General features: G+C 31.9%; 1 protein-coding gene across 4 annotated transcripts; it reads right to left on the bottom strand.

Annotated features, from left to right (window-relative positions):
- Nucleotides 1-6,424: 6,424 nt before the first annotated feature.
- LOC148306672 (ADP-ribose pyrophosphatase) lies at nucleotides 6,425-14,800 on the bottom strand. 4 transcript variants are annotated; one of them, XM_088264573.1, is made up of 5 exons: nucleotides 14,696-14,800; nucleotides 12,787-12,983; nucleotides 11,433-11,670; nucleotides 9,318-9,466; nucleotides 6,425-8,042 (listed from the first exon to the last, which is right to left on the bottom strand). In XM_088264573.1, the coding sequence occupies exons 2-5, from the start codon at nucleotides 12,965-12,967 to the stop codon at nucleotides 7,756-7,758; spliced, it is 855 nt and encodes a 284-aa protein (XP_088120699.1). In that variant the 5' UTR covers nucleotides 12,968-12,983; nucleotides 14,696-14,800; the 3' UTR covers nucleotides 6,425-7,755. The 4 variants fall into 4 exon arrangements, with proteins under 4 accessions (XP_088120699.1, XP_088120697.1, XP_088120696.1 ...); XM_088264571.1 differs by having other exon boundaries at nucleotides 12,787-13,038; XM_088264570.1 differs by lacking the exon at nucleotides 14,696-14,800 and adding an exon at nucleotides 14,521-14,642.
- Between the last annotated feature and the right edge of the window lie 905 nt (nucleotides 14,801-15,705).

The raw sequence follows: 15,705 nt of genomic DNA on the forward strand, positions 1-15,705 counted from the left end.
AAGCTAGCCTAACATCCCTTGAAAGGAATACGTTGGATTATAGGACACCCTGTATAAATGATTTATTGTTCTTGGAAATTGTTTAAATTTCATGTTTGAATTCTAGGCAAAAACATAATTTCGAGAGATGAACGCAGTACCTAAATGCATTGCTTTTTGTGGAGTGTTTAAAATTTATGATATCTAGTGTTATCATGTGATACACAAATACATACATAGATATGACATACATACTCGTATAGGTATATGTTTGCTATTTCTCCCTTTATTGCGTTAGGTTAGGTTAGTTTAGACATCGTCGCGTTAAATGGATCGTTATCTATATGGAGGTAAGGTTAGGTTAGGTTAGGTTAGACACTGCATCTTGATCGTAATTTTTATGAAGATAAGGTTCCTGCTCTCTTAATTATTGGATATAGACTATAGTATATATACTATGTATCGAAGTGGGAATGTTTTTTTTTAGATGAGAATTGCATTTATTATTTATCGTGCTTATTATGTACAAGGTTAGTGGGAATATGATTCAATACGTTTCGAATGAATTAAATTTGTAACCCGATGTTTCCTAGCGCCACAGACCTCAGACAAAAGAATTCAAACATTGTCTAAAATACCATTATTTTATTTATCTCGAATATGCGGGGTGGAATGTTTACTTGCGTTCACGAGAATGGTCCCTGTTTGGCAAATATAACTAGAGGATATGAGTTTACATTTCGCATTTATTATACAAAACAGTCCTTTTGTAATACATATACACAGCATTTCATATTCGCGTTCACAGTTAGTAAAATAATAGAGGAGGTGTCTCATACACAGACGCTGTCACGTTAGCAAAACCGTCAACTCAATATAATTTTATGAAGTATCCCATGGCAGTTACTTCATTATGTATTATAATTATACATTCGATATAGCAATATATTGGTACCTACTTAAAACATATCAGCACATTAAGAAATTATAAAAAATAATAAACATGTCATAATAATTCTAATCAATGCACCCCAGAGGAAGAACACATCGCTTACTCCTTTCAACAACGTCATATATCAAAAAACTTATATTTCGAGTTTTAGGAGATCGTTTTTAAAGTTTATTATGAAACGTACTAAAAATAAATATCAAGCCACTTATTGAACTTTTTACTGTGCAGCAAATCTTTTTAGGTAAAACCTGAATGTTTTTTCTCCGCTTGAAAAATATTTAGTATGTTTAAAAAATAATCAAACAATACCTTTTCTTCAAAATGCAAAAACAACACTTTCTGCCCTGTTGCAGGTAAATATTAGATTAAAAATATGCCGCTTTTGCTGGGATATAGTACATTTTCTGGGCATTCCTGAAAACACGTAAAATTGAAAATGGACGATTTTTGATATATGACGTTGTTGAAAGGAGTGAGCGACATGTCCAGTAAATACTTAGACTTCCACATTCTTCTTCATCCTTGTTGAGATGTAAAATGTAAAAATAACTACAAATGGAGAAAACCTAAAACAATTATTTGGATACAATCAAAATGTGAAGAACATATTATTTTATCTACTTTAAACCCCAATTTTCGGAACTGAACTAAAACTTTTCTTAAATGTTTTTCGCAGATACTTTGTGGCACATTTTATAAACTTTCTAAAATTAAACAACTTTGTTTTAACCACTTTTTTATTTTTTTATTGTTTATTTTATTATTATTATTGTAGTTGTTATTTGGAGTTGCTACGCAATGTACATTAAAAATAACATTTAGGAGTTTTTAAATCATATTTTCATATGGTGTACGGAGTGGGTGGAAGTTTTTGGTAAGGGAATGTAATTAAGTATTGGTATTTTATGTTTTTATAGTATTTTAATGTTTTAGAATTTAATAAACCCTGATGATGACAAGGTTCTTGTCGAAACCGGTTGGTCAAAGTAGACTAATAATAAAATAAAAAAGTGGTTAAAACAAAGTTGTTTAATTTTATAAAGTAAAAACTTAATCTTCTTATGAGATGTTCTTTGTTAATTGAACAATCCCACTTAATTATTCAATTACATAGTAATTACGAATGCTCATGTCTACCATTTATATCATTAAGAATACCTGAAATAATATTGTTCAAAGAGATACCTGTCCAACATGAATGAATTATTACGTTTCTCCTGTTAAATTGATCCCCACGAACGCTTCAAAATACTGGAAATTGGTACTTGAGGTAAGGAAGTAACGGAAGTAAGAAATAGGCAGTAAGAGCTCCACTCATTTCCCGAAAAATACGCCGCTAAGTCAATATTGAATATTGACAGCGGTTCAATGAATGCCCCTCGATTCGTTTACGAAGCAGTAAAATTGGACCGAGTTTCCTGGTTAATTCTCCCTATTTACTTGTCTTTCTAAGGCGACGTCACAGTACTTAGATAGGTCCTACATATATAATGTTGCTACTGTTCCAATTCGAGTTGTTTTAAAAAAAAAATTACAGATGTGAGAAAATGTGAGTGTCTTTTTATTCCTCGTTTTATTCACCTTGTGGTGTCAAGAGACATGGCAACGTTATACTTTCACAAATATTGCTTTCACCGTAAATTGTAAGAAAATTTTGGTAAGAAAAATTTGGTACCAAAATTTAGGTAACCGTTTAAAACATTATCTAATGTCCACTACAACATTTTTAGTTCTGACTTTATAAATATTGTTATATTTATAAAGTCAGAACTAAAAAGCCGAGTTTTTGGCAAGAGATACGAGTCTAAGAAAATAATATACCCCTTAAGGCAAATTGAAACGATATATGCTCATTTATATTTATTTTTACCATATCATATATATTAACAAATGATATATTTATGAATAAAATTAAATTAAACATGTACAAAAATTAGATTACCGTGATACAACTTTTTAATTTTGTTGAAAAACCATCATTTTTACCTTTCGAGTTCTTCATAGCTTAAATATATCTCAAACCTTCATAACTCAACAACTTTTTTTAAAAGATGGGTTTTTTAAATTAATGAAAATGATTTTTAAGGTAATCTATTTTTTATACATTTTTCAAATCTAATTTGATAAATATATCATTCGTAAGTTAAAGTTTCTGGTGAAAGAAAACTTTTTTGAAAATATTTTTTGTCAACACGAAATTTTCGTAAAATTTTAAAACGAAAACTGAGATGAAAAAAGATATTCACACTTTTTGATCTCGCCTAAAACTAGTCAAAATTGGCAGTTTTCGGGATGGTTTGGCTTTGCATCCTTGTCTTCTAATTCCATGTTAAATGGGACACCCTTCTAGCCACCCTAGGCGCCCCATCTGACTTGGGGCTCTGTGGTCTGTGCTTGGGGCCTTTGATATTGAACGACTTCGACCGGTACACTGGTCTTACAATCATAGAATTATAACGATTTAGAAATGCGGAAATGTTATACAAAAACTTATTTTTATAATAAAAGAAGGTACGCAGTTGACAAAAATTTGTGAGGCAATCGGACATAAGGATCTACCAGATTTAGTGGTGTCTTATATTTGGTAAATATGACAAGACGAATAAGACAATTAAATGAACTATGTGACAAATCTTGATTGATATAAGATATCGAATTCATTGTATCTATTGTATTGTTTTTAGGGATCAACCTATTTCATTTATTATCCACTTTACACGTTCACTATCATTTTTTAAACAAATAAACTAAATATGTTATAAATCCTTTCTCGTAATAGGCAAGGAGAATTTTCCTAGGCAAGTAATAAATATAATAAAAATAAAAGATTAATACCTTAAATGTAGACACGTGATTGCTTATAAAATGTAAGGATAGAAATATGTACTTTCTCTGGGATCTTGATATCGGTACTTACTGTTTGTAGAGGAATGAAATCTCGCAGTTTTTTGGTACCCACTCTATTATTAAGCTTGGTGAGTTTTTTGTCCGCCTCCGTAGTGTTAGCGCATCTGGCTATCGTGCTGGAGGTCCCGGGTTCGATTCAACGCGGGGGTCAAAATAAACATGGGTGGTTTTCACTTCCATATTTATTTAATATCGCCCTGGACTGGTAACTGAAGCACAGAGCTGATCACCATGCCTTCGTGCAATTAGCGATCATGATAACACTGCGTCGATGTGATGCAGTACCCTATGCACCATTGGGTTCGAATAAGGGTTAGAAGAATATTTTTTAGCCAGTAAGTTCGAATGTCCCGTATATTTTATAAAACTTTTATCCTAACAATCTAGTTAGGGAGTTCATAATTTCTATTAGTATGAACACAAAGCGATAGAAGTTAGAAATAAAATATCCATCTTACAATAAATAATATATACCTGGTAGATATCAGCTAATTTTAAAATATGTTCATTAATTTGAACATATTTTAAAAACTATTAATTTATACATATGTAAATATATCGGTAATTTGCAATGGAGAATTGGTTCATAACATTTTATGAAAAGCGACTAAACTCAGTATTGATTTGTAGAAGTTTAGACTTGGGTACATATTGCAAGTGACATTCGGTGTATAATAACTAATATTACAGCTGTGTCGATCTTAGAATTGCTTCTAGCTTTAAGACAAAGTTATTAACCCTTCACTACTAATACCAGAAACTCATAATTTTATTCAAGAAATAGCTCCAAGTAATATGGTAATTAAAATAATTTTCTGCCTCTATCGTAAAGTGTGTACCATGTTTGGCTACCATGCTGGAGGTTCTAGGCTCGATTCCTAGAGAGATTTATTTAATATTACCCTAGACCAGGGGTCGGCAACGTGTGGCTCGCGAGCCACGTTTGGCTCTTTAAACAATTTGTGTGGCTGTTTCTTTGTCAAATTCAAAATGACATTTTTACAGAAATATTGATCATTATTTTGTTTGAATTATTCTGTGCATATTCATTTTAAGTTCAGTTGGGTACGGAGGAATGGTCCTGCCTAAGCAAATATGAACCCTCATAAAACCTTACTTTTATTAACCATCCTCTCCCGGTGATATGTATTTACTACAACTTTAAAAATGAGAATATTAATATAAAATATAATAGATACGGGGTCAGATTTTTTTCATTCCTCCGTAATACTTTTACGCGTTACATAAAAGTATTTTAATAAAAAGTTATTCATTTGCAGCGAAGGAAATAAATAAATTGAAAAAAATCGGGGATAGAGTCACCAATACACAAACGAGAATGCGCGCGTGCCGCACTTTACGTGCACGCGCATGCGTTATCATACTGTTACCGACGATCTCATTTTAGTTGCGCACAAGTCGTCGTTCAGGGTGGTCGTGTCGCTACCCTAGCTATGGCGGGTACTTGCAATGTATTTTTTTTATCTTTTTTAGGAAATTACCAGAACTAACATTACAAAATTGATACATTTCAACTTCAACTATGGTTGCAAATATAAAAGCAAAATTTAAGAATATTTACATTTTTCCCGTATTTAAATCACATTTTCATATGGTGTAAAAATGCATATCACCGGTGCACGCGGAAGTTTTTAGCACCGTAAGGGAAGGGTTAAAAATTCAAATATTGGAATGGGAACAACCTTCGAAAAACCACACTAGTTTCAGACCACTTTCATGTTCAATATGCCAATAAAAGGCTCGTTTGACAGCAAACATACTCTAGCCGTCCGGCCACGCCATTTGGTGTTGTCAGGTTGACAACACTGAATTATACTGCTATTGTCAGGTTGACAACACTGAGCGGATTCAACAAAAGCGGCCCACCGAGGCTCGGGAGCGAGAATCGCCTGCCATCGCTTGATTGTTAAAGAACGTATATTTTAGCTTCATATTTCATTCAAAGTTCAATAATCAATTAGATAAATTATAATAAGTTAATATCAAATCATTATCAAATCGTGTAAGAATTTTATATCAATAAACAAACTGTAAGTAAGCATTTCTTTTAAATCTCCTATTCTGGCACTCCCTTCAATAACACGCACTAGGTGGCCATAATACCTATTTATACTATAGACAACTTGTAGGTTCCTTAAACCATTCAATAAATCCAATTAAATTATTGTTAATCAAAAACTGGCTCTCCAAAAATTTCCAAACTGTTTTGCTACTCATGTTTGGCTCTTTTGGTCCAAGAGGTTGCCGACCTCTAACCTAGACTAGTACCTAAAGCGTAAGACTGATCACCTTGCATTCATATAATTAACTTTCAACTTTATAATACATCAATTTGATGCGATGCCCTATGCACCATTGGGTGCAGATGCGGGTAAAAAGAAGAAGGATTGTAATAATACCACAGCAATGTGTGGCCAGGTATGGCGAATTAAACGCAATCTACTATTTCTTCAACTTTCCAGTGGACAAATTTTGATCTGGTTTTAAGAAATACATATTGAAAATAAATAAATATTTTAAGAAGTAGTGGTAAAATTTAAATAAAATGAAAAAAACATATTATTTTATATTTGTTTTTTTATTATTTCTTCATCGTTTGACATTTTTTAAATACAATTGTAGTTAAGTGATAACTGCATAGGATGATAAAGACAATAAAACTATATAAAATCTATTTTGGTAGCTCAGAGTTAAAAATTAAAGAATGTAAAACATTTATATAAGTGATGATATCCATTTACAAGTTTTATTTCTTCGGTAACAGGTATATCCTTCCAATAATATGTTTTCTTATTCAAATTTACAATATGTTAAAATTAAATCATATTGATAGCAGCATAAAAGATGTAATAAACACACACTGTACTGTTTAAAAAAGTAAAACACTCCGTATACAAGTAATGTGGGTGTATTAGTAATGTGTTTATTAGTGGCGTTGGAAATACAAGATATGGCTATTAATAAACAATGCGGGTTTTATGAATATCATTCATCAAAATTTTGCAAAGTTTTACCATCTTTGGAGTCCTTTCCCCAATCTATAACACCCCTGCACTCAATTCTTTGATAGTTGAAAGCAGTTTTGTGGCTAACCTTATCTACAGATCGCAGATTTATCTGAATTGAGTGCAGGTATTTACATAATCAATAAAAATTAAAAACAACACTGAGTTTTGGTAACAAATACAACAATCTCCAAATGCTCTTAAACACATTGGATGAAATCTCACATCTCTAACAATATGAAAACTAGCCTATGTTAATATTTGAAGCGTGGTCAGTATTTCAAAGAGTAACTCTCGGAGATTACTTATTCCTGATATTAAAATTACTGATGAAATGGTCATGAAAACTATTCTTCAACTTAATACAATTGTGTACACACCATTATGAGATAGAGAGAAGATATACATATGTATATTACAACATCTGTTTAATGATTTTAAGTTAATACATTTTTTTGTCTAATAGTTTAATGTAATTACATTAACACTATTGTGAAAATAAGGCTTTGATTCGTACATGTATTTATATAAAATGAAATCTAATTAATACTTAATCAAATTCATAATTTTTATCTGAAATATTTATTTAATAACCAATTTGAATGACAAACAATTTTCTATGTTCAATTTGATGACATATGCTTCAAATAATAATGATAATGAAATACCTTTATTGGATACTATTTATTTTAAAAAATTAATTTTAAAAGGTTAGAAAACAAAAATATCTAAAATAAAATATAATAAAAATAAAGAATGTTGACAATTTACAAATATTTATATGTATTTAAATTCTCTGTAATTTGACTTAAAAAAATAAACAATATCTTTATTCGACAGCCAGATTTTTTGAAACTACCAACATTGAGCACTTGGACAAATCTTTACTTTTTACCAGTGGCAATGTTTCACCTGCGCCACTTTCTCAACAAAATCTCTGTGAGTGGCATAAAGGTTGAGATCTCTGTGTAAATCAATCCACTTTACTCCAACTGCATCATCTCCAGCAGCCAAGGCCACAAACTTCAGGGTGTCTCCCGACTCATCGTGGAAACTAAAAGCGGTAGTCTCCATCCAAGAGTTGTCTGTGTTCCGAACATCGTCTACGTAACCGCAGAGTACTTCTTCACCTTTGGAAAAGAACTCTTTGAAGGAAAGGTCCATCTTCAGTTTTTCATCTGAAAGTTTGAACATATGATTGGCTGGCACGAAGATGAAAATGACACAAGATACTGAGATGTTGAAATTATAATGAAGCAATAAGTTTTCCATTTTTAATTAATGTTTTACTTAGTAAATACCACTATTTCTTAAAATCTACTGTGACACGTGTTTAGAAATAGTGGTATTTACTAAGTAAAACATTAATTAAAAATGGATAGATTTTACCACAAAGTGACTGCCGAATCAACTAATGAAAATAAGTTTTCCATTTATTAGCATAGGCGCATAGGGAATTTCAATCTCATAGTTCCAGAATCTTCATTCACAAAGGCATGATAAACATACAATTGGTAATACCATTGCTAACTTCCTGAATTATAAGGGTCTCGTTTTATAAAGTATGGAACGGGTATGGAATAATGATAGTATGAAATAATAGTATGGAATAAACAAGCGATATTAAAAATTAAGCGAAAGAGAAGAAAAATTTTGCTATGCTAAGATGTGAAGTGGATGACTTTGAAGAGGAATGCATTTTAAATATAAAATAATGCATCTGCATCATTATAATCCGGGATTCGGATCTCACATACTAATAAAAGAGTTTCTGCTTAATAAAAAGCTTCTTTACATCTCACCGATAGATGTCTCTAGTGAAGTTTTAGTGATTCATGAACAAGGTTTCTAAATTGGTTCATATATATAGAACTTCCAAGAATTTGAGTAGTGTGGTTGTCAATAATGGGTAGAATTGGTGAATGTTACACGTGTGTAAAGTGATCACTTAAACCAGCCTATGACGGTCGTAAGCCCCGTAAATACCCAGACTTCCATATTCTTCTTCATCTTTGATGAGATGTCAAAAAATAATATGCATCTGCATGTTTTTAATACCTAATTTGATGTGAAGGTTAAAATAGTTATTATAGTATAATAATAATTATATGTAACTGCTTATTCCGGCCTACCTAAGCAATACATATTTTGTTTACATAAATTATTTTATTAATAAAATAATACAATATAAAAATAAAGGAAAAAAGAAAAAAAATACAAAAAAATATAAAAAATGGAAATAAGTTATGTAATCTTTTCAAAGAACCATTGTTATTCTTATTTTCAACTGAAAATAATTTACGCAATGAAATGTTATGTATTCCTCTAATAGTGTGCCTATTTTATCCTACAACTCACCTACTCTAATGATTTTTAGAAAAGTCAGTGTTCGGGGCTAAAGAAGAAACAATGTGACAACAATGAAACAAGAAAGTAGAATGAGCAAATTGTACCATCTGTCATCTGTAGAGAATTGGTAGCTTCTTCCAGAAATTCTCTAACAGCCGTATTGAAAACTTTCTCTCCGGGATCCACCATTCCTCCAGGAAGTGCCCACATCTTGTTGTCTCTTCTCTGAATCACCACCAGCTGCAGAATAGGTCTGTCAAAATCAAATAACATTAAAATGATAATAAAATAATTTTTCTTTAGACTATTGCTTTTTCTGGTAACTACCCTTGAAAAATTACTGAATGGTTATCTTGGAAAAAATTACATAATGGGAGATTTTTGCAACTTCTCAAACCCATGATTTTTCTCCATAAATGAGACCTAACTTATTATCAATCAAAGAAAGATAACCTCCATCAAAGAAAAATTACAGCGCAAACTGACTTGTCATAACTGGCTATTAAAAAAGTCAACATACTCATTCTCATTCCTTTAAACTGTGTAAAAATACGAGGTGACATCGATTAATTTTAGAGGCGTTCCAATTTAATACATGGTTGTTTACGTCAAGAGTTGAAGTCAGCTTGGTTTAGGTAAAGTTTCAACATTGGTCAAACCTTGACGTTTCATCCGAAGTTGCCCAGAAAAATCTCCCATAATTTTTTTACAAAATTTAGGATATTATTTTCTAGAAAGTCAAACTGCAACATCGACCATCACCCAATATGACTCAACTCATGGTGCATTATTGATATACAGTGAAACCTCTATCTATCGTTCCTCGAATAATCGTTTTCCCAGATGTGTCGTTTATTTCTTCTACCCCGAATTCATTTCATACAAAAATAGATCGCATCGATCGTTTCTATCCACCATTTTACCACATTCGTCGTTTGAATTATGCTACATATTTGATATAACTTGTCTGTTTTTTTTGTTTTTTTTAATTTTCTCAATTTTGTTACATTTGACGACAATATTTCAACGTGTGGGATACAGACTATCGAAAGCTTGTGTGTTGGATACAGCAGAAGAGGTCTGAAGATCTTTGCTTTCTGTTTGACTTTGTATTTTTTTTTTAATAAATACATTTATTAACATCTAAAACTTGTATTCTTGAAATTTCCACCTACTAACGGTTATGCAGATGGGGAGGACGGTATCTTTACTCGATTGTATCTCCTTGTGTATTGACTTTATCCCGCATTCATTGTTTTTCCGTATTCATAGTTTATTTCAATAGGACCCTTTAAAAACGATAGATAGAGGTTTCACTGTAAATACAAAATAAACTTGTTCAGACATGGCAGAGAATAAACACATACAGCAAACACTGTCTTGCAGACTCTTGCCCCGCCTGCTCATGAATTTGTTTGCTTTCCGATCACAAATTGCTATCGGTTGTAATTTTGTACAACTAGTATGCCAGTGAGTGATAGGTCATAAGGTCATTATCTTTATCAGAAACAAATAGGTAAGTAAAGAATTATAAATTGCGCATTTGTAAAATTACATATTGATGTAAATCTAAATCTACGCGATTTTTTATTGAATCATAAAATATTCTTGGATAAAGTTTTTTTTATTGCTATCTTAACATAGGTGAAGAATATGGAAGTCTGCGCATTTACAGGGCTTATGACCTTCATAGGCTGGTTTAAGTGAGTTTGACTAATAAACCTAAAATTTTCAACAATTTGAGGAGTGTGGTTGTTAATCATGGGTAGAATTATTGAATGTTACACTTACACCAGCCTATGATGGTCGTAAGCCCTGTAACTACCCAGACTTCACGATTCTTCTTCATCTTTGTTGAGATGTCAAAAATGTATAAATAACTCCTAAGCAGAGATAATCCAGATTTGTGAACCAGTATTTGGACACACTCAAAATGTTGTAAATAAATTCCACTACTCAAATTCTTGAAACTTCTAGATATATTGATCACACTCACTTACACCATTTTTAATTTATTTATTTGTAAATAACACTAAATAGTGGTATTTAATAAGTAAAACTTAAATTAAAAATGGACAGATTTTACCACAAAGTGACTGCCGAGTCAATTAATGTAATCACTTAAACCAGCCTATGACGGTCGTAAGCCCTGTAAATGTGCAGATTTTTATATTCTTTCTTCTATATCTATGTTGAGATGTCAAAAAATATTATCGTACTTATTAGAAGTAGAATTGTTCATGATTTCCCCGTCGCTGTTTCTTTTCCAGCGTGTGACGATGGGGTCCGCGGCGTGGTTGGGCCCCCAGCGCCCCAGCAGGCCGTGCCCCCTCACGCCGGTCCTGCCGCGAGGGTTGAGGGGGCGCCCCTCATCGTCCAGCCCATATGTACCTTCGTAGCTGGCGCGGTTCACACTTTTATCCAAACTATTCCACTTGGGTGAGAAGTCAGAGCTTCCTTTAACAGACACAATAAAAATACATTATCGAGATGTTCTTGATACTCTTCTTTATAAAATGACCTTTCTTTATATTGTGTCGGGATGTGGTCCCGTAGTTAGTGTCGCGGACTCTTGAGTCAGCGTTTCTAGGTTCGATCCACTCAACCATAATTTGATAGCTATTTTTAATAATGAGCTGCTTAGGCATACAGAAATAGTATGAAATTGAAGTATTTTATTTAAATTTTAAAAACTGTTTTTTTTCTAATATCCATTTGCTAAATATAATACATATATATTATTCACACATTCAATGCTTATTCAAAAAATTAAATAAAAAATAAGAAAACATATCAGTGCTGAAAATGATAACTAAAATCTACAAAAAATATGTATGCTGTAGTATACTTTTCACAAAACGATGTTATGGAAATAGACTAGTTATTATCACCAAATTGCTGAAAATAACTGTGCAATACAATAACACAATGAAAACAACATAAATCGCGAGTGTTTTTGCCTAGAATTTTCACTAACAAGAAATTATTTAAATGTAAAGAACAAATCCACTAACGAGTAGGTATAGGCTATGAAACTTATAAAGTTGAAGCCTAAGTAAGCCCATGATAAGCCGTAGCTAGATTTCAGAGTCACTTGGACGTTAGGTAATTTAAAAAAACAATAACTAACTAACTAACCATCACGCCACTTCCCGCAGGGGTAAGCAAAGAGAATAGAACGCCACACCACTCTGTCTTTGCAAACATTCTTCGCCTCTTCCACATACATGCATCTCCTCATACATACCCGCCGATTACTACGACTCCTAACCTGACCACTTTCAAGTATTTGGCATACCTGATCGTGCCATGTTTTTCTCGTAAATAAACAATATAAATTATAAAAAACAATGTTACTAACGGAAAGGTCGGAATGCAACAAAAAATTCTCACAAAATTAATGAATATTATCAAAAATCCAAAAAAAGGAATATCAACAGTGTTCATATTGATTTTTTGAAGTGCAACAGTAATTCAGGCATCAACACACTGCCCGTGTCCTAAGCAAAAAATGGATGGCACATACGCAAACGCTAAGCATGTTTTTAGCACGGAATGTGTTTAAGGACTTACCAATATCTGGATCGGCATATGATTTTCCTATCAAGGTTGGAGAAGAATAATCCGGAGGTTTATATTCAGGAAAATCAATTTCCCAGGATACTTTCTCATCAGGAACTTCAAATCTCTTCACTTGTGAGCTCGGATAAAGCCCTCCCCGGCAAATGTGATGGATCTTCATGACTGCCCTCATATGAGAATATGGCACACTGCACACCAAAAGAAAACAGATCAGGAGATCTATCAAAAACATACCTAGAAGAACTGAAGAAATAGTTTTATATTTTGTAACTAATCAACCATCAATCAATCAGTGAGACAATAGATCAGATTTAACATATGTTTTATATAAGAAAAAAGGATTTTTTTAGATCCTCTTCATATTTATAAAAATTCAATTCAATTTGATCATTTTGGTAAGTTGGCAATACTTACCAAAATGATCAAATTGCGTCATCGCAACATCTTTTCAATATTCTTGTAATGGTATAAAACTTGTTCCCTATTTCTTCCGAGCTGCGTGCTGGATGATCAAGTATAATCGGTTATATTGCTGCTGTATATAGTAGACAGAAAACTTATTTATAGAAAATTGACATTTTGTAACACTTGACAATATCACACCTGATAATGTCATAATTTGTCTATTTTCCGGCCATTCAAAATGTAGAAAGTTCAATCCGTTCTATTTCCCTTATGCCTTACAGATTTAACAAAAAGAATACGAGTGTTTTGTTAATTTTTTATTTTAAAAAATATTTGCTGATAAAAAAAGTCCGTGATAATACCCTACTACAGTATGACCGTTATTCAAATTAGATTTAAAAATAATAATAAAAATTCAATTGTAGTATTAGCACAATGTATGAAGGTAAACGTGTAGAGGCTTCTAAAAGAAAAGCTAATTTTCCTATGCTTTGTATCTAGAGATACATCGATAAAAATATTTACAATATATATTTTCATTCCATTATCTGGACCAGCTTCATCCCTCATTACTCCAAATAATCGAGGTACTACTTAATTCTAGTGTCGGATTGTGCTCCCGTGGCTTGTGTCGCAGACTCTTGAGTCAGAGTTTCTGGGTTCGAATTTACTCTACCACAATTTGATACTCATTTTTAATAATGAGCCGTTTAAGGCTCACAGAAATAGTATGAAATCCAAGTATTTTTGTAAATTATAAAAACATAAATATTACTCTTTTATTTATTTTTTTTTTAAGTAATTTTAATGCACTTTTTTACACAATATCACCAGTCTTATAAATGTTATTATGTTTGCTGCCAGGAAATATAAAATATCTATTCTGTATTTAAATGCATACAAAATAGGATTTCTACATTTCTGCTCACGTGTTCGTTTTTTTAAGGAAAATCTATTTTGTTTTATTATAAATAACATTTGATATTGTGAAAAGAAACACAATATAGTTATGTATTTGATACATAACTATATTGTGTTTCTTTTGCGGCACATTTTGAAGAAAAATATAGTTATGTATTTGATATAAAACCATAAAAAGAATAATATATCATACTATATATATATATAGATGTAATACCTGGTGCTCATTAATGTCTATGGAACTGTAACACTGTTCCCAGTGCAATGCCTCACTTCCCCTATCTCCTATCATGATAATCCACCAAATAAAAATAGTATTCCCATTTAAAAAACGATTTTGACTTCATATCTCAAAGATAAGACTAATTTAAAATACCATGTATAATTGTTGAATACTACCTTATATTATATAAATCCAAGAATCGGCAGATAATTTCACAAACCCAGTATAAATAAGATAAATATGATAAGCTCATTAAATAGGTTGTAAAAACATGATAAAAATATAGAGAAAATGAAATTCGAACAACTGTCTTTCAAAAATAAAATAAGCTACGTACAACTATTGTTTTACCTTTTTATCTAAACCCAAAAACTATTCAAATCTTAATTAAATTCATAGTACTGAGAAATCAAATAATCGTTCAAAATATGACCAAAACATGACGTCCCATGTGACATTTGTCAAAGTAGAAAATAACATAAATAATTGCCATACTTAAAAATATTTTTTTCAATATAAAATGTATGTATTTTAGGGACTTGTTTAGAGAACCGAAAATATTTTTTTATATAATTAGTGTTCGAATTTTATCTCAAATCGATGACTTTGAATAAGGTTTTTAAATAGGCACCCCTCCTGGATTCGGTGGAGTTTATTTCATTCCCTAGCCTTTGTCATTTGTGCCTGATTCATAAATTCTGGACTTTTCTCTCAAAATTATTCAGAAATAATTTACTTACTATTAAAACCTTTGGAAGAATTTTTTTTCATTCCTGTTAAAAAAAAAACGGAATTGAAATGTATTTTTTTATTTTATTTTTTAATGGCAAAACGGACTGTATTGGACCTAAAGAGAAGTAATTGAGAACACAGAAGTGGTTAAGGACATTAAAACTGTGCCCGAAAGTTAGAATTGGAGGTAGAGGAGGAGAATGTGGAAGAAACTTCATCTGACGAGAAAGAGCAATCAAATCGATCAATCTCAATTGCTACCATCAAGGATATCCTAGTCAAATGGGGAGAGGTTTAGGAGTTTACCAACACTCAGTATCCAAACTCAGCTAAAGCTAACAAGATTAACGATCTCTACAATGACACCTTGCCCGTTATTTCCAGCAATTGCTGAAGAAGAGGGAGAAGCAGGAAAGGTGTTTTCTGGCTTCTTGGAAAGGTTTTTCAAGAAGCCAGGAGCTATAAAGCAAAGGATAGAACAAAAGAATTTGACCTACAAGCTATGGTAGACTCTCCTAAATGTGAGTCTGACTAAGAAATACTTCATATAACGAACTTGCTCCAAGAACGAACTACGTACATACCTTATACGAGGCATCACTGCATTATTTTGTGTTTTAAATTACAAA

This window comes from Brachycentrus maculatus, unplaced genomic scaffold (assembly GCF_059751285.1).
Source record: "Brachycentrus maculatus isolate JH-2025_06_01 unplaced genomic scaffold, ASM5975128v1 h1tg000233l, whole genome shotgun sequence".
Classification (NCBI taxonomy): domain Eukaryota; kingdom Metazoa; phylum Arthropoda; class Insecta; order Trichoptera; family Brachycentridae; genus Brachycentrus; species Brachycentrus maculatus.

What these genes read in the sequence shown, in the direction of transcription:
- LOC148306672 (XM_088264570.1), bottom strand. Translation starts at nt 14,597, where the DNA reads ATGAGCTTATCATATTTATCTTATTTATACTGGGTTTGTGAAATTATC. An exon ending in ATATGCCGATCCAGATATTG is followed by an intron (nt 11,671 to 12,786) that starts GTAAGTCCTTAA and finishes TGTCTGTTAAAG; the next exon opens with GAAGCTCTGACTTCTCACCC. An exon ending in AACAATTCTACTTCTAATAA is followed by an intron (nt 9,467 to 11,432) that starts GTACGATAATAT and finishes TGATTTTGACAG; the next exon opens with ACCTATTCTGCAGCTGGTGG.